The 19411-nt window shown below is 37.2% G+C and overlaps 2 protein-coding genes across 2 annotated transcripts; both read left to right on the forward strand.

The window, feature by feature from the left end:
* On the forward strand, window positions 1-7728 carry LOC139122824 (25-hydroxyvitamin D-1 alpha hydroxylase, mitochondrial-like). The gene is made up of 8 exons (XM_070688641.1): window positions 1-526; window positions 1930-2123; window positions 2751-2954; window positions 3098-3273; window positions 3696-3862; window positions 4789-4867; window positions 6592-6798; window positions 7506-7728. The coding sequence occupies exons 1-8, from the start codon at window positions 63-65 to the stop codon at window positions 7629-7631; spliced, it is 1617 nt and encodes a 538-aa protein (XP_070544742.1). The 5' UTR covers window positions 1-62; the 3' UTR covers window positions 7632-7728.
* Window positions 7729-9632: 1904 nt separating this feature from the next.
* LOC139151334 (cytochrome P450 10-like) lies at window positions 9633-17278 on the forward strand. Its single transcript, XM_070724072.1, has 8 exons — window positions 9633-10096; window positions 11175-11368; window positions 11866-12069; window positions 12235-12410; window positions 14644-14810; window positions 15823-15901; window positions 16210-16416; window positions 17150-17278. The coding sequence occupies exons 1-8, from the start codon at window positions 9633-9635 to the stop codon at window positions 17276-17278; spliced, it is 1620 nt and encodes a 539-aa protein (XP_070580173.1).
* Window positions 17279-19411: the final 2133 nt, after the last annotated feature.

Here is a 19411-nt window from a genome sequence, read left to right on the forward strand (position 1 = left end):
TCAGCCTCTCTATGCCAGTATCACATCGACTGTGGTTCTCTACAATAAGGTGACTTGGTACAATGGCAATGTCATCGTCTTCAATACGAGTTTCTTCACTTTCGTTTACTAAACGAATCCAGACTCGTTGCCCGCCCCAGAGCTCACTATTCACCTTGTCCGTCAGAAGATCGACGACAGTAGCACAGCATGCAGATAATGGTGATGACAGACTGCATTTGGTCAATGAGGTCAAAGTCAAACCGTTTGATGCAATCCCTGGACAACAAAGCAAGCTTGCTACCTACATCAATGTGTTTCGCAATGGTGGTCTAGCGAGGCTTGATAAATACTTCACATGGCGTCGAAACACCTTAGGTCCCATTTGGAAGGAAAGTATCGGAGTTGTCTCTGGAGTTGTGGTAGCCGATCCCAGCGCAACCGAAGCTGTTGTTCGTGCCGAGGGAAAATATCCCCGTCGCCTGCCGCTGGAACCTTGGTTACTCTACAGAAAAATGGGAGGATATTCGCTTGGTGTCTTTCTAGCGTAAGTTTATCGTATATGTGTTTATATCTGTAGGTCTACATGATTTGTTTTTAAAACAATAGCGAGTTGTTGTTGAAAGGGGTTGTGCAATGTTGTGTCCCGATGTGTGCGTTTGACTGCCTAACGTCAACCTGTACAAAGGTTACATTACGTAATGTTTTGGTTGAGAGCTTGTCAATACATCGTGCAGTAAGCAGACTTGTCTAGGTACCGTCAGCTACTTCCATGTAAACTTCGTTTAGAATTATAGCTCTGCTTTAACTACTCAGTGATTCCAAAGTTAAACTAGTCTGCTCAGCAAACGACTGCATTACGGACTTTCACACATGACTAAGTTAAGAAGCCTGACATAGAGCCGCCAAAGAAATTGGCCAATGAAAATAAGGTATCTACACTATTGGACTGTCTATACCTCTTCCCTACGATTTAAAACTGTTCACCCCCAATTCCCTGTAAACAGGTCCACAATCACCATTGATAACAATGGGTTTAGGCAAAACCATGGTGATGAAAGGGTTAAAGAATACAGCAATGTTTTACACTGACCCATAAAAGAAGGGTTAAACTAACGATTATTCAAAGGGCGACCAGACAGCAGCTAGTGTCTAAACACATCTTGATGATTTAAGGCTGAAGCTTACGTCAAATACGCTTATACTTTTGACAAGAAATATTGATATCTGAGTCGTGTATTTTAGTGCGTCCCATATTTTCAATTTTTTAAAATCTCAAATCGTTTTGTTAGTGGTGTCTAGGCCTCTCTGATGAGTCGAGTTGCAATCTTGAAGAAATCTGCCTTTCTTACGTGAAGTTTTGAAGTTGAAGTTTTTCTGCCTTCTGGAACTATGCATGAACAAGTGAGCATGAAAGTTCAGGCAGCTTTGGGAATTGACCGGCTAGACCAGTATCATATAAAATTTACATGTTCAAAATGTTTGTGAAGTTCCTTATTGAACTCAACGGTATGCTTTTCACTTGATCATCAGGAATAGAGAAGAGACATACATGACACTGCAAAGGGTGGTGATTTGTTTGTGTTTCTCTGTCTGACTTGTGTGGAGTGGCCGTCGTGTGTTTTGTAACTGAGAGCATGTACAAGACCACATCAAGCTGCTGTGTTAATGTTGTAAAAATCACTGATACACGTCGATTAAAAACAATACCTTGACCAATTATGTTTTCATTTTGATCGAATTTGAGTGTATATCACCCGGAACCTATCTTCACTCTGCGTACCCATGAATCATTTGTCAGAAATGGTGTTTAGGTCCTTTTTTTCGTACCAACAATGATGCAGAGCAATATGTTTATTTGCAGTAATGCATTTTTGGGCCCTTCAGAAATTTATGTTAGGTTACGGTGACCTTCTCTGTGTCCAATATTTTCTGTACTGATTTACACAGTGAAGGGGAGGACTGGCAGCGTCATCGTAGTGTTCTACTGAAGCCATTACTTCGACCCAAGGAAGTTGCATCACACACAGACACACTGAATGAAGTTTCTGATGATCTCATCGCCAAGATCCGTCGCGTACACGCAACGCCCGACAAGAGTTCCAGTACGATGAACGATGAATTAGCACGGTGGTCTATGGAAGGTAAAGACGAGCTTCGATTGATATCATTTGCTAATACAAGAGCCATTCATGTTTTCCGTGTCTGTGTTAACATTTGCAATCCCTAATGTTTTGCTTCATTAAAATTCAACAGCACGGTATTATTTGCTAATGGCATAAATAAAACTTGGTATTGTCAGGATACGAAAGCAACAGTAACATTGTCGTAGCTACAGACGAGTCAACGGAAGAAATAGAACATGTATGTTCAATCAATCAATCAATCTTTTATTACTCAACACACACTGACAGAGAGTGTGGTTATGGTACATTTCAGATGAAAGAACAACATGTCCAAAACTGACATCGTCCAGGATAACGTCGTAAGCGAAGTGTAATTCAGCTCTGATCGAAAGTTAGGAGATTAGAAGTATTTTTAAATTAGCACCCTCCCATGTTTACCCTTAAGTGGTGAGCCAGTTGGTTATTAATGCTTTCCAGGCTCATCTCAAATAAACACCAGTCTTTACGTTACAGGTGCAAGAAGTTGAGCTAATTGGGATGCTGCTGTTTCTGCTTCTGCTTCTGCTGCTGCTGATGATGATGAATATAAGCGTCATGACATGAGTGTAGATACATTTATATCCACTCCTTTTCTCTCTTATACAGGTATGGCTGCAATATTGTTCAACAGGCGTCTGGGATTGTTATCAGATTCTGTTGATCCCATGTCAGAGGAGTTTATAAATGCCACTAAGGATTTCTTTCGATATTCAGAAGCCTTGTTCTTCTTGCCATTCAAACTGCAAGTGAAGTTGAATCTTCCAGCATGGAAAGGTATAAGGCGGACGGCCAAGTCAATTTTTGATATCAGTAAGTCTGCATCATATTCTCCTTTAGTGTTTTTGACATACTTACAAGGTTGATAGTCTGGTATCAACATACAATATTGAAAGCCAAGCTATTTATTGTACATGGAAAACTTATCAGTGAAACGAGGGTGTTATTCTTTGCAGCTGAGTTCCACATAAAGGAGAGTATTGCCGCGAAGAAGAGTTCCAGCGATGACCCAAGCATCGATGATGATGGACACATACGTCATATCATTCCGTACATGAATGACAGTGGAAAACTCACAGACGGTGAAATACTGGCCAGTACAGCAGAGCTTTTTGGCGCAGCCGCTGATTCAGTAAGAAATTTGATCTATTCGTTCAGAAGCGTTCTGGACAATTGAGTGTTCAGTGTCTTTCGAGGGGAGCTTAAAATGTTCAACTTTTTGTAAAGTAACTCCAGTTTCTGGTTTACAAAATACAATGCGAGAAATCATAATCATAGTACATCGGAATTTCTCATTTTGGTTCCACTGTATGATCCTAGTAAATATTTTCCGTATAACATTGAACGACGCGAAAGTGTGTGTTAATTTGAAACCTTATTATCATGATATTTTTGTTTTCTATGTGTCCAAATAAGTTGTGCACAGCTTTGCTTATATTAGCATAATATTTCACCAGTATAATACTGAATATGTTTTATGGATATCCGATCATATCAATATCTACGGAACCACATGAAATTATTGACACGGTTTTTTTAAATATTTCGGAAAAGACATCGAATACCATGGTATGGACCCTGGATTTATTGGCCTGGAACAGAAATGTCCAAGAAAAGCTGCACGAGGAAATTACTGGAGTGGTGAAGAAAGGAGAAAAAATCAGTCAGGAACACTTGAAACATTTACATTATCTGAAAGCTGTCATCCGTGAGAGTATGAGGTAATTGTTTTAATATATTTGTCTTCGTCAAAATCGTTTTACGATTTTGTGTTTCATCTATGCCTTCTAAAATTTTTACTGTACTGCTCCAAAAACATTGATGATACTGGATCGGTGATTTTTCCATTTTCCCCCCAAAAAAACCGTTTTATACTGACCAAAAACTAAAGGAAATTTAAGTTTTTGAAAATAACCGGTAGAAACGAGTACAGTGTATATGCTTTTCGGCGCACGTGGGTAATGACACGTCAACCTCCGTACTTTTGGAAAGGGTATTGTGTATCGATACAAAATGCATAACACGAATTTCAAAATGTAGATTTGATAGATAAATGTCGACCCTGAGAAACATTTTGACTCACATTCTGTATTATGTATATATGCCAAAGAGAGCTTATATGGTATGTCGGTGGCGTATGTATGTATATATGTTAGTATGTATGTGTGTGTGCAGATGTATGTCCGTCTACATCAACGACGCCAAACCCGCAGCACCTACATATTCATATCAATCTAAAGTCGAAATGTCCAACAGGCAGTTAAAGTGAAAACCGGTACGTAGACCATTAAATATGTGAAAATGGAAAGGGCGCAAAAACGCCAGAATGCTACTTGATCTGTGAATGAACTAAATTGTAGAAATGGTATAGTTCTTCATTAATTAACCCCATGCATTTCTCTAGTGATTTAATGCCTGGCCTGCTAACGCAAGAACCACTGAGATCAGATCATCTAGATACAGTAAACCTGTAAAGTATTTAAGTTTATAAGTTTTCGGTCCAGGCTAAAACATGCAACGGAAATATATCAATGTACATCAGACGTTCGAATATATAACGACGAAACCTGTCAGTATTGTCTTTTAAAGTTGTGCATCATCTTGGAAACTAACCTGTCATCTTTGTCTCCTTTTCGTTGCCCAACAGGCTGTACTCTGTACTGCCTTTCTTCACCCGTATCCTCGCATCTGACGTTGTTCTCGGCGGGTATCACGTGCCAGCAGGAGTAAGTATTTATTGTCGTCAGGAAAACTGCCCTGGCCTGTCAGGTGTGTTGACCTTTGTCCAATCAATTGTCTGGTGTGCTTAATTTGATGGAATTGCCTGTTGTGTGAATATTTGGCCAAACGTTTGCCAGGTTTGTAAACATTTGGCCGATGGATTGTCAGGGTGAACATTTAGCTAGTAGATTGCAAGGGACTTGCACGTTTGGCAATGGATTGCGAAGGGCGTGCGTAATTGGTAGTGCGCGTAATGAATTTCATCACAAATTCAAAAAATTCAGATTCGAACTCATAACGTTCAGAAGCCAATCGCCATGGAAAACATCAAAGACAACACTTTTCGGCTAAATCCACGCCCTTAAAATGAGTTGATACAGTTTTTAGGTACTATACACTGATACAGTTTTAAGCTACTATAGAATATATAGCTATTGGGATGGGTATCCATCGGCGCCCGTCGTCCGTGTGTATGTATGTATGTCCGCTTGTGAGGATGTCCGTCCATTCAAATATTTTGAGAACTGCTGTACTTACAGATTTGATATTTGTTGTGTAGATGCAAAATATGATTATGACAAACTAACTTTTTTATTTTTGATATTTTTGGAAATATGGAAATTAGCACAAAAAGGCGTTTTTGGTAATAAAAATCTTCATAACTACTGGTCAGACAGCTTTGACATTTGGTATACAGGTCCCTACGGATGAACCAACTTAGATTTGTTCAAATTGTGATGAAATATACAAATTTGTATTTTTAAGGAATTTTTTAGTCATTTTTGGTCAAAAATTTACAGCTTGTCTCAGCTGACAGCTTTGACATTTGGCATACAGGTTCATAGGAATGAACAAAATATGATATATTCAAATTATGATGAAATCTACAATTTTGTATTTTTAGGACAATTTTGCTATTTATGGTCAAAAAAGACATTCCTCAAAAAGTACTCGTTCGATAGCTTTGATAATTGGTACACAGGTTCCTACAGATGAACTTAATATGATATATTGACATTATGATGAAACCTGCAATTTTGTATATTTGGCACAATTTTCGCCATTTTTGGTCAAAAAATATGTTTCTCAAAAACAACTTGTCTGATAGCTTTGGTATTTGGTATATAGGTTCCCAGGGGTTGTCTCAGTGAGATTGATTTAAATTTGATGAAATCTTCATTTTTGTATTTTTGGTCAATTTTGCCGTATTTAGTCAAAATCTTCGTTTCTCCAAGTTACTCACCTGATAGCTTTTATATTTGGTATACAGGTTTCAAGGGTTTATCTTCATGTAATATATTGAAATTATGATGAAATCTTCAATTTTGTATTTTTGCAGCTAATTTTGCCATTTTTGGTCAGGCTCTCCTTGAAATGAGCTATCAAAGATATCCATCTTCTCCTCCTTTGTCATCAACACATGCGTCACAAAAAGTTATTCTCTAAGCTTATATAACACAGCGGAGCTCTGTCGACTGTTAGCTTACTTTTTTTTCAAAACTGCTGGTCAGACAGCTTTAATATTTGGTTTACAGGTCCCTAGGATGACTTTAGTGAGATAATTTCATACATTCAGGAAACATCAATTTTTTATCCACGTCTATAGTAGCTTCAGGGACATTGGTCCTTTGTTTTCTGACGGTGACCCCTCCACACTCTACATCGAGCTTTTTTTATTGTTACCGTAACCACCTCTAAAATATGTATCCTTGTATATTTTGGGCCCTAGACTACCGTGATAGTCCATGTAGGACTGATGTCACGTGACCCACAATTCTTTGATGATCCGGACAAGTTTATTCCGGAAAGGTGGCTGAGATCAGACAAGCCTATACCACGACTCAATCAGTTTGCTGCCCTACCATTTGCCACGGGACCAAGGCAGTGTATCGGTAGAAGACTAGCTGAACTAGAAATGCATCTTTGTATAGCAAAGGTAAGATTATTATAAAGATGCTGGCAGACATTGTGTCAAAACTGTGATTCTTGTTGTGCTATACTCATAGCCATAAGATTTCAGTGATCTGTACAATATAAGCTTCATCATGATGTTTTAAATGAACTTAAGTGTATGAGATATTTTGGAGAACAAAGATGATACCTTTAAATCTGTAGGAACCCTATGAAAACAGAGGCAACAGGCCTACTTTGTCTTAAACTACATGCCACTTACTGATATATTAATTCATCGCAAGATATATTTGAGTTCTCTAATGGTCAAAGCTAAGTGGAATGTTTATCTTAAGAATGGTTTAATGTGTAAATATATGCTAAATAACATAAAACCGCTGAATTTTACAGCTCTCTGTTCTTCAAACTTTCGCTCATATATGAATGAACAATTTTGATCAATAATACATTATGCTCAAAATTGTAGAAAGTCGCACAGACCGTGTCATCAGTCTGCAAATAACAGGTACCAAAATGTTGTCATGTGAGAAATATTTTCTTTTAAAAATAAAACTATTTGTTCTTTTTATCTGCGTTTATAAAGACCAAACAACCTGTCATTGGGCGAAATATCAATGAGAACCTTGCTGGCAGCAAATAAATCTGTGTCACCCACACCACCTGGCACACTTAACTGATCCGTTACGCCTTGTTCTTTACAAAAAAGTGCTAACATAACTTCTCTTTTTACAGATTGTACAGAATTTCATATTGGAGCCAAACAGTGACAGGCCACTGAAGCCAAGAATGAGGCTTATTCTGGCGGGTGACAAACCTTTGAACTTGAAGTTCATGGAGCGTCAACAAAAGAGCATTTGATGGTGTGCATCGTATCGTGACATGCATGTGTCCAATTTTGCAAAATAAAAGACATTCTCGTAAATATATATATATATATATATATATATATATATATATATATATATATATATATATAATATATATATATATATATATATTACATACCTCGAATATCGAACGTCGCGCGCTCCATAGGAATCAATGGTAACTCGTCGATGACGTCGCAGGCCGCTTAATCATCATTGGACTGAAAGTGAACCGGATATATTATATATATATATATATATATATATATATATATATATATATATATATATATATATATATATATATATATATATATATATATATATATATATATATATATATATATATATTACATACCTCGAATATCGAACGTCGCGCGCTCCATAGGAATCAATGGTAACTCGTCGATGACGTCGCAGGCCGCATAATCATCATTGGACTGAAAGTGAACCGGAACTATTTTCAACTTGACAATTTTTTTATGTAAAAATGTGAAATTTCATTTTTTGCACAGGATATCCGGTTTACGGAAAATTTTGCAGAAAAAAAATTGATAAACCGCATAACAGTAGTTTAAATATATCATTGCGCCATTCGATGATAAAATCGTTCCATTGTTAACGGATTTTTGTGTAAGATGGAAATAAAGCATTGGATTATCATTTGCCAATAAATCTAAATATTTTGAGTGAAAACTGTGTAAGAGTGGCATGTAATAAAAAAACATTATACGCAGGAGACCATTTGCCCTCCTTACGTCGGGCAAATATATATATATATATATATATATATATATATATATATATATATATATATATATATATATATATATATATATATATATATATATATTAATTAGGGTGCCAACATTTCAACAGAGGGGGAATCCCCTATCCCCCCTGTCTAGATGTAACACTGTATAATATCATCTACATATCAAATTTATATCATTAATAATTGTGAATTATTATAGTTTACCTCCTAAAAGCATAGAGGCTTTGTTTGACAAGATTCAATTAAGTTTAGACATACAAAAAAGGTGAGATATACATTTTAAGATTGATTAATTTCAGTTTTGGGGGTGGATTTTATAAATTTGAACGTTTCTTGCCCCATAAAGTATGACACTAAGATTATGATACAATATATCATATATAGGTAACGTACTTATACTAAAACCTGTAATTAGTATAAAATTGCCATTTGTATTATTGCCTCTCGGTTTTTGCGCGAAACCCCAAAACTAGTAACATCAGAGACAGCGGTGACATTGTAGTATCATCAAATGATTCAAAGATTTGTGAAAGGAAACGTAAGTAAAATATTGTCTTTTGGGGTACAACATCATCTCTTACACACAAAGATACATTGTACACTAGTCATATTGTCTTGTTGAGGAAGGAGTATTTTGTCTAGGTAAAAGTAACACAAAGATTAGAATAAAGTGACGAACAACGACCATATCAGAACATCGTATGAAACAAAATTCAAGATAATACATCTTGTTATGAGAGTTAGAAGGGCGTTAAGCACACGTGTCGCCCTATGGAGGAAAACGTTTACTGTAAGAAGATTAAACATCGATAGTTTAAAATGAAAAGGTTCTTTGGAATACATTAAAATGCCGCAGAACTGGTATAATGGATAGGGAGAGTGATCAATTCTACGAATGGAAAGTCTGTTAATAGATGTCGTAAAGGATGAACCATTTTGGCAATATTTGAGCTGGCAATAATAAGTAATCCTGACGTTGTCACTTCACTAATGCATATGTTATAATAAAGACAAAGTGTGATGTGGCGGACGCCGTTGAACAAACTCCCCCGGGGCTCAATATGCTTTACTTGATAAAAGCACCATCCATGCAAGTCTCATGCAATAAAACAGAGTTCAAAGTACGCCTTCTTTACAGCTCGAAGGTTCACGAATTTCAGCCTCTCTATGCCTTTATCACATCGACCGTGGTTCTCTATAATAAGGTGACTTGTTACAATGGCAATGGCATCGTCTTCAATACGAGTTTCTTCACTTTCGTTTACTAAACGAATCCAGGCTCGTTGCCAGTCCCAGAGCTCACTATTGACTTTGTCTGTCAGAAGATCGTCAAGAGTAGCACAGTCTGTTGATAAAAGTGATGAAAGACCGAAGCTGATCAAGGAGAGCGAAGTCAAACCGTTTGAAGCTATACCTGGACAACAGAGCAAGCTTGCTACCTACATCAATGTGTTTCGCAATGGTGGTGTAACGAAGATTGATAAATACTTCAGCTGGCGTCGAAACATCTTAGGTCCTATTTGGAAAGAAAGAATCGGAATTTACTCTGGAGTTATGGTAGCTGAGCCTAGCGCAACCGAAGCAGTTATTCGTGTCGAAGGCAAATATCCCCGTCGTACAACTCTTGAACCGTGGTTACTCCAGCGAAAAATGGGAGGATATTCGCTCGGTATATTTCTAGCGTAAGTTAATCATGTATGTTTATACCTGTAGGTCTACGGGACTCATTTTTAAAACACATAACCCATGGTGGTCTACGGGATTTATTTTTCAAACACATAACCCATGCAATGTAGTGTCCAAATTTCTGAGTTTGTCTTACGTCAACCTGTATAAAGGTTTCATACGTCGGACAATTCATACACGTTCACCACCACATTATACAATGTTTAGGTTGAGTGCTTAACAATACATCGTGTAGTAACCAGACTAGCCTGGGTAGGCTAGTTCCAGGTAGAATTCGTTTACAATTTCAGCTTTTGCTTTAACTGCTTGCTGACCCCAAAGTTAAACAGCTCAGTTCTGCAAACGACTGTATCACGCACCTGTACACAGGAGTAGTTTCAGAAGTCGTTCATAGAGCTACCAAAGAAATTGGCGTATGAACAATAAGGTATCTACACTAAGGACCGTCTATAACTCTACGATTTAAAAAATACAGCAATGTTTCACTCTCTCCCAAAGCAAACGATTATACCAACGGCAACCCAACAGCAGCTGGTGTTTATCATAATTGTGATGATCTAAGGCTCAAGCTGACGTCAAATGCGCTGCAATGACTTCGTTTGTAATTTCGACAAAACATATTGATATCTGAGAAGTGTATTTTAATGCAGTCCAATATTTTACAATTGATGAACAGTCTTGAAACATAATTCTGTGTAAATGATATTCATATTAGTGCACTATGAAACGATGACCAGTTTGATAAAATGTAATTTAGCCACTCAGTAAAAGGATAAATAAATAAATAAATAAATAAATAAATAAATAAATAAATAAATAAATAATTTAATTAATTAATAGGTAATGATTTATAAGTACAGTAAACTACATCATCTGGAAACTATATTCACTCTTAGTACTCATAATCATCTGTCAGAAATTAAGTTTGAAATCATTTTAATTGTACTCCTAAATGATGCAGAGCAATGTGCTTATATGTAGTAACGCATTTCAGGGCCCTTCAGAAATTCTATGTTATGTTTGATTTTCTGTGACCTATTCTGTGTCCTATATTAATTGCACTGATTTGTTCAGTGAAGGAGAGGACTGGCAGCGTCATCGTAGTGTTCTACTGAAGCCATTACTTCGACCCAAGGAAGTTGCATCACACACAGACACACTGAATGAAGTCTCTGATGATCTCATCGACAAGATCCGTCGCGTACACGCAACGACCGGCAAGAAATCTAATACGATGGACGATGAACTAGCACGTTGGTCAATGGAAGGTAAAGACGAGCTTCGATTGATATTGTTTGCTAACACAAGAGCCATTCATTCGTGTTTTGTATTAATATTTGCAATCCCTAATGCTTTGCTTCATTAAAATTCAAAAGCGCGGTGTTACATGTTTATGAAATAAATAAAACTTGTAATTGTCAGGATAGGAAAGCAACATTAACATTATCGTAGCTAGACGTGTCAACGGAAGAAATTTAGCATGTATAATGACATCGTCCAGGATTACGTCGTAAGCCAAGTGAAATACAGCTTTGATCATAAGTTAGGAGATTAAGAGTTTTTTAAATTCGTACCCTTGAAGTTTATCCTTAGGTGGTGAGCCAGTTGCATATTAAAGCCTTCCAGGTTCGTCTAAAATGTAAATAAACACCAGTCTTTATATTACAGCTGACTACTGCTGCTACTGATTATGATAATTGTCATGAATATAAACGTCATGACATGACTGTGGAAAAATTTATCCACTCCTTTCTCTCTTATACAGGTGTGGCTGCTATACTGTTCAACAAACGTCTGGGATTGTTATCCGATTCTGTAGATCCCATGTCAAAGGAGTTTATAAAAGCCATCAAAGACTTCTTTCGCCATTCAAAATCTTTGTTCTACTTGCCTTTCAAACTGCAAGTTAAGTTGAATCTTCCAGCGTGGAAAGGTGTAAGGCGGACGGCTAAGGCATTTTTTGATATCAGTAAGTCTGCATCATATTCTTCTTTAGTTTTAGACATACTTACATATGTTGATACTCTGGTATCAACATACAATATTTGCTAAAAATTGAATTGACAAGGGGCAAGTATTTAATTGTTCATTTATTAATAACTCATCAGCGAAACAAGGGTGTTTTTCTTCGCAGCCGAGTTCCACATAAAGGAAAGCATTTCCGCGAATGAGAGATCCAGCCTTGATTCAAACATCGATGATGTTGGACACATACTGCACATCATCCGATACATGTATGAAAGTGGCAAATTCACGGAGGGTGAGATGCAGGCCAGTGCAACAGAGCTTTTTGTTGCAGCTGTTGATACGGTAAGAAATTCGAAAAAAATGCTCAGAAGTATTCTTGATTATTATACACCTACTGCCGTAACCTATGGGAGTTTGACCGTCCAATAACTTTCCGTATTTTGTATAGTACGCGGAGTCCCGAATACGGGAGACGCGCGACGCGCCTGTTTGACCTTTGACCTAGCGATTATCGGATGTAAACAAACTATTTTACGGTGAGTTATAGACATAATAACAACTTCTTCCAAAATGTATTCGTAGTATAAGGTTTAAAACACGCTAAACACAAAACTGAGTCTAAATGCAATTGATTTTTATTTTAAAAAACTAATTAAATTGAAAACATTCAGCGAAGTTTGCTTGTACTGCACTGAAAATTAATTGGCTTCGTGCCAACGCAACAATCGCGCACGTTCCACTCATATCGCGCGTGCTGCATCCCTCAAAATTTACCATAGAATTAGTTTATACGGACGATTAATGGAGGGAGGTGTATAATAATAGGGTTATACACAAAATACGGCCCTGTATGGACTCGGGCTCAGTGAGTGACGTATTGGACTCGCCTTCGGCTCGTCCAATACGTCACTCACTGAGCCCTCGTCCATACAGGGCCGTATTTTGTGAATAACCCTATATTATTTAGTGTTGAGTGTCCTTGAGGGGAGTTCAAAATGTTGAACTTTTTGCACAGTGACTCAATTTTCTTGTTTTATAAAAGCAATTCGAGAATCCATAATCAAAGTACATTGAAATTTCTCATTTTGGTTAAATGGTCCCAGAAATAATGTTTTCCATATAGTATCGAACGATGCAAAATTGCAAGTGAATTCGAAACATTATTAGCATGATATTTTATAGTTTTCTATTATATCCTAATGAATTATGCAAAGCTTTGCTTCTTTAAAGGCGGAGCCTCCCTTTAAGGTGAAGTACTACGAATTACGTCAAAATTAGGTTGTGGTGTCATTTTCTTGAAATTTTGCACAAATATTCTTGGAAGTTGTGCAAGCGCAAAAATGAAATAAAAAATTGGGGTCACCGCGCTCGTTTCCATGGAACGGACGTTAAAATGGCGTCGTTAGAAATAAATAAAAATGATATAATTCACTTAAACTAAGGAAAGCAATTATAGAACGCTTAGCAAATGAGTTAATTTTAATAAATACCAAGACTTAAGATTCATATCTATCGAATGTATAGCTTTCATGATGTTTGTAAAGAAATTTTAACATAAGTATCGATTACAAAATGACGATATCGAAATTACATCACTATATAATTTCGAACTTTCTTCCTGTCGCTTTGAATGGTGTCATTTTGACCAAACTTGGCGAATAAAATCCTGACATAATACCATTTAGTTTACACTTTTAATAAAAGGGTGTCACCACGCTACTTTTTACAATATCTCCAGGTGAATGGGTAATGTGCACCATGTAAATGGGAGAGAAATGTTAATTTTTCGCTCATATTGAATAAAAACCAGCTTCCTAGGGGGTCAAAATATGACAAGGTTATAGGTCACATGCATTTCTAAGAGACTGGGTCAAAAAATTAGGTAAAAGCGCAATTTCAACAATGACAGGGGATGTTAAATACATGCTCTACAAATAACCCATTTGCGGCAGGCTGGAGTTAAATCTGCGCAGAAACGTTCTAAAGCGTGTGCGCGTCCGAATTCGTCGCCCTTCACCTTAAAGGGACGCCAAGGTATGGCGGCGTTCATTGTGTAAGTGGACACCAAACAGGCAACACGCGAGCACACGCTCCAGAAAGTGACACTTTTTAGTTTTCCCCGGCCGCAAAAACACAGACAGACTGCAAAGCCGTCAGCGCGAAGTTGCTGCTGATCGAACTCTGTGGTTATATTCAAAGTCTAATGCGACTAGAAGACAATTTTTTTCGGAAATTTTAGCATTTGTGGTGGGGAATCAATGACAATTGGCGATTTGAACCGACCGTCAATCAAAAGCTTGCATAAACTCTGTTTGCAGGATTAGCAAAATGTGACAAAAGGTTGAGATCAGTAATTAATGTTATAGAAATCAAATATAGTACTGGACAAACATTTGACTTGGAGGAGAACTCCACTAATGCGAGAACCTGGGATTGAAAAGTGCGGCTTAAAGAGCGCAGGTTTTTTTCATAAATGACCAGTATAATACTTTATATGTTTTTTGAGTATCCATCCATACCCTATAACCGGAAGCACATGGCATTATTGACATTGTTCTTAAATATGTTGGAAAAGACATCGATTACCATGATATGGACACTGGATTTATTGGCCCGGCACAAAAATATTCAAAACAAGCTGCACGAGGAAATTACTGGAGTGGTGAAGAAAGGAGAAAAAATCACTCAGGAACACTTGAAACATTTACATTATCTGAAAGCTGTCATCCGTGAGAGTATGAGGTAATTGTTTTCATATTTTTGTGTTTGTCAAAATCGTTTATAAATTTTATATATCCACCTTTGCGTTCTAAAATGTGTAATGTACTTCTCCATATACAGTGATGGAAGGCCCTGTGTCAAAGGTGTGTTAGATCTCTTTAAAGTACTATTAGACTTGTTAGACTCAACAATTTAGCTTTGATTCACGGCCCTCTTCATTAAAATTGTGTCGTTAGATATGTTACTTTCGCCCCCGTCTGTATATTTTAAGTGGCAGTATTCAGTCGTCCGGTACAACTATTATTCTTTGACTCCAGAGAGGCTGCAAAATATGTAAGATTTCTCTACTACACATTTAGAAATGATTCAGCTTACTGAGATACTATTGTCGGGATCGTCCATAGGTTTTCAAGTGCACGCGGGCGTTTACATGTCAACTTCCGTACTTTTTGAGAAGGCATTTTTATCGATATAAAATGCATTGCAGAAATTTCAAAACGTCCACAAAATAGGCAAATCTCGACCTAGTTAATCAATTTGATAATATTTGTATTCTGGTAAAATGAAGTGCGTCGATTTTCTCAAGTGATATGGCAATTAAAATACATATTCCGAACTACCAAAAATTCGAAATGTTTAACGATAAAGTATCATCTGTACAGACAGTGGAAGTACAACCAAAACTTAACACGCAAAATTGAAAGAACGCAAAACCTCAGTGTGCCAGTAGATCTATGAATGAACTAAGTTGTAGAAATGGTACGGTTCTTCACTAATTGACCTTATGAATTTCGCTAGCCGCTCAATGCCTGTGAGCGCAGGAACTACTGACTCAGATCAGGCCATCTACATATTAAACCAGCGAAGTATTCCACAGTTTATTGTCTTTCCGTTTAGCCTAAAACATGCCATGAAATGTATCAAAGTCTATCAGACGATAAAACCTGTCATTATTGCCTCTTACAGTTGTGCATTATCTTGAAAACTAACATCATGATGATGTCATCTTTGCCTTCTTTTCGTAACCTAACAGACTGTACGTTGTAGTGCCTTCCTTTACACGTATCCTCGCATCTGACGTTGTTCTCGGCGGTTATCACGTGCCAGCAGGGGTAAGTATGTATTACCATTATGAATGCTGCCCTGGATTGTCTGGTATGTAAACATTTGGTCAATATTGCCAGGTTAGTGAATATTTGGCCTATTGATTGTCATGTGTGTGGTTCGCCGATAAATTGTCAGGGGCGTGAACGTTTGGCCAATAGATTGCCAACTTTGGCAATCGATTGGCGGATGTGTGAACATTTCGCCACTTGATTGCAAGGGGCATGGATAATTGGTAGTACATTTCATGAGGTCCAACATAAATTCTTGTTCGGACTCCAAGCCTTATGTTTCCTATGTATATATTGTGTCCTAGACTACGGTGATGGTCCACGTAGGACTGATGTCACGTGACCCACAATTCTTCGATAACCCGGACAAGTTTATTCCAGAAAGGTGGCTGAGATCAGACAAGCCTATACCACGACTCAATCAGTTTGCTGCCCTGCCTTTTGGCACGGGACCACGGCAGTGTATCGGTAGAAGACTAGCTGAACTTGAAATGCATCTTTGTTTGGCAAAGGTGAGATGTAAAGTTGCTTGCATAGATTGTATTAAAACTGTCTTCCTAATAGTGCTATGTTCATTCTAATAAGATTTCACATGACCTTGAATTATTTGCTACATCGTGATATTTTAAATGATTGTTAGGCGCTTGAGATGTTTTGGAAAACAAACGTTTTGTAATACCTTTAAATCCGTACGAAACATTTTAAATATGGAGTCTCTTCACAAGCGCAACAAGGCTTACTTGATTGGAAACTATTGACACTTACTGTTATATTAATCCATTGGTACATCTTCTTTGCAATGCGTGATTTCTCTTATGGTCGGAGCTTAGTACGACAATTTATGTCATCAATGCTTTCATGTGTAAATATATACCAAGTAGTTATAGCCTTTGAGTTTTACAGCGCCTTGTTCTTTAATTCATAATGCTAAACCTCCGCAACGAAGAACTGGATTTCGATCAATGAAAAATAGGCTCCTAAATTGTAGAAAGTCGCATAGAACGCGTTAATGGTCTGTACACGATAGTTACTGAAATATCATCAATTAAATTATTTACTTTTAAAGATACTTTATTTCTTTTCAGTTGCGTTTAAAAGACCGAAAAACCGCACGTCGCCGAATTACCAATAGCAGTATTTCCGACAGAAAACAATCGATGGCACCCATACTATACTGCATACTAATGTGATCCGTTTCACCTTGTTCTTTACAATAAAGTTGTTACACAACTTCTCCTTTCACAGATTGTACAGAATTTTATATTGGAGCCAAACAGTAACAGGCCACTGAAGCCAAGAAGGAGGATGTTTCTTGTGGGTGACAAACCTTTGAACGTGAAGTTTGTGGAGCGTCAACAAAATGTGATGATGTAAATTATGACGTGCATGTATTTAATTTTGCAAAACGAATTCTCATTCATATAAGTGTGATTGGCAGATATGTGTACAATAAGTGAGGCAAACCAACGTTACATAAGATTTAAAAAAATATAGAACTTTGTGAGGAAAATATCGACCAGTGCTTTCCATGTTGGTATCTCGTCTTCATATGTTATACCATTTACAGCTTTTATAATATACCAAGACTGATTGCTGAATATATGCATGTAACACTTTCTTGAGTTGAGTTTCCATAAAGAAAGAAATAGATATTCCTTACGAAATATTAACAAAACCAGGCAACTGTAACCTTGTTTTGTGTAAAAGAGTATAAAGTCTTTTATGAACATGTATGTCTATATCGCCTGCCGGTTGTTAAGATAAAGTCATGCGCATATGGTTGTAGTGAAATTTTGATAATAATACTTTATTACCCTTTATATGGAGTACTATTTAAGGTGCTGAAGTTCTTGTTAAAATGTGACAATACATTTCGGATCCAATGTAGAGTCGAGTAAAATCATAAAGTGCACATCAATCATATTTGTCTTCTGTGGCAATCTTTTAATTCTTGACAGAATAACGACAAATAAAAATCAGAATTTCCCACTTGCTGCTCAAACCATGCATATACAAACCCATATGACATAAATTATTTGGCTAGATTAGTCTTATGCTCCTTTCATTTCACAGAAACCTTTTAAGGTATGGATACGGTCCATTGTCAAATTTCAATCAATAGGATACACATATTTTTATATTAATGCGGGTACTTTGTATCAGCTCCATTTACCTGAAATTCACCGATATGCGCTTTTATATGATACCAGTATATTGATGGCGCAAATACGGTCATCTGATTGGTCGATGCGCGAAAAGAACCGTGGTATATTGGCGATATACCACGGCTGGCATACGCGCGTGCTCTCAGCTTGAGGAAAAATCCGTTTTTGACGTTCCACGCTAGAATTTCAATATACTGTTATGATATAATTGCAATAAATCACACCCAGCGACGGTATACCACTCGATTTTGACCAGTTCACGACATATATGCACTCGCTATCGCTCGTGCATATATGTCGTGAACTGGTCAAAATCTCGTGGTATACCGTCGCTTGGTGTGCTTTATTGCTTCAATATCTCATATGCCCTTTCTTTCTGTCTTACATCTCATATCCCTTTTCCGTCGTCAGATTGTATAGAGTTATTTGTTGAAGCCAAACAGTTGCCAGCCATTGAAGCCTAAAATGAATCTCTTCGAAAAATCTTTGAATATGAAGTTCCTAGAGCGCACCTGATTTTGACCGCGGATGATGTAATCATCTGAATAGTAACATGCCAATTTTTCTTCTTGCAAAGTGAAGGGCTCCTAGAGATTCTGTGTGTAAGGGGTTAAATTTGCAGCTTAGTCTGCTCAATATTACAGTAACGTATATCTATACTATGACACTTATTCAAATTAACATAGTACTCAAGAAGATGAGCGTATTGGATCTGCAGCTAGCACATGGCAAATTACTGTTTACTATTTCTCCACTTGGTTAGAAATGTTTGATGATCAAAAGTGGAAACAATAACCCCAGAAAGGATATCATGAAGACTAGGGTTTGTGGTGACGATTATGACACTCTTTTGGTTATTGTAAAATTCATTTAAGAAGATCACCTCAGTGGTTCACATGAATAAGGCTTACAGTGTTTAGATACAATAGTATACAGACGATATAAGGGGTTAGAGGGTCACACCTTTTTGCGAACCGAATTAAATTAAAGCATCAATATTTAAGAAATGCCAACATCCCGTTTTGGACAAACGCAATCGGTGCGATATTTAGTGTTCCAGGAGTACTCTATTATTAAGGTCGTCTGCATCCATGTAGATGATGTAGAACGGTTAAGCTTTGAAAGAATCTGGTCAATTATGTCATGAAAGGTTGATACATCCACAGAACCTTAGTGGTATACGTTTTCAGAAACTGTCGAACGCTGCTGGTGATTACTGATAGCTGTGTCCCCAATACCTGGCAGTTGTAGCCAACAGTGCTGATATGCTACTTGCAGAGATCAAACGAATCAAATGCTCATGTTTTTATTCGAATCAAACAGTTATTAGTCATTCAAACGA

Source organism: Ptychodera flava, chromosome 1, assembly GCF_041260155.1.
Source record: "Ptychodera flava strain L36383 chromosome 1, AS_Pfla_20210202, whole genome shotgun sequence".
Classification (NCBI taxonomy): Eukaryota; Metazoa; Hemichordata; class Enteropneusta; family Ptychoderidae; genus Ptychodera; species Ptychodera flava.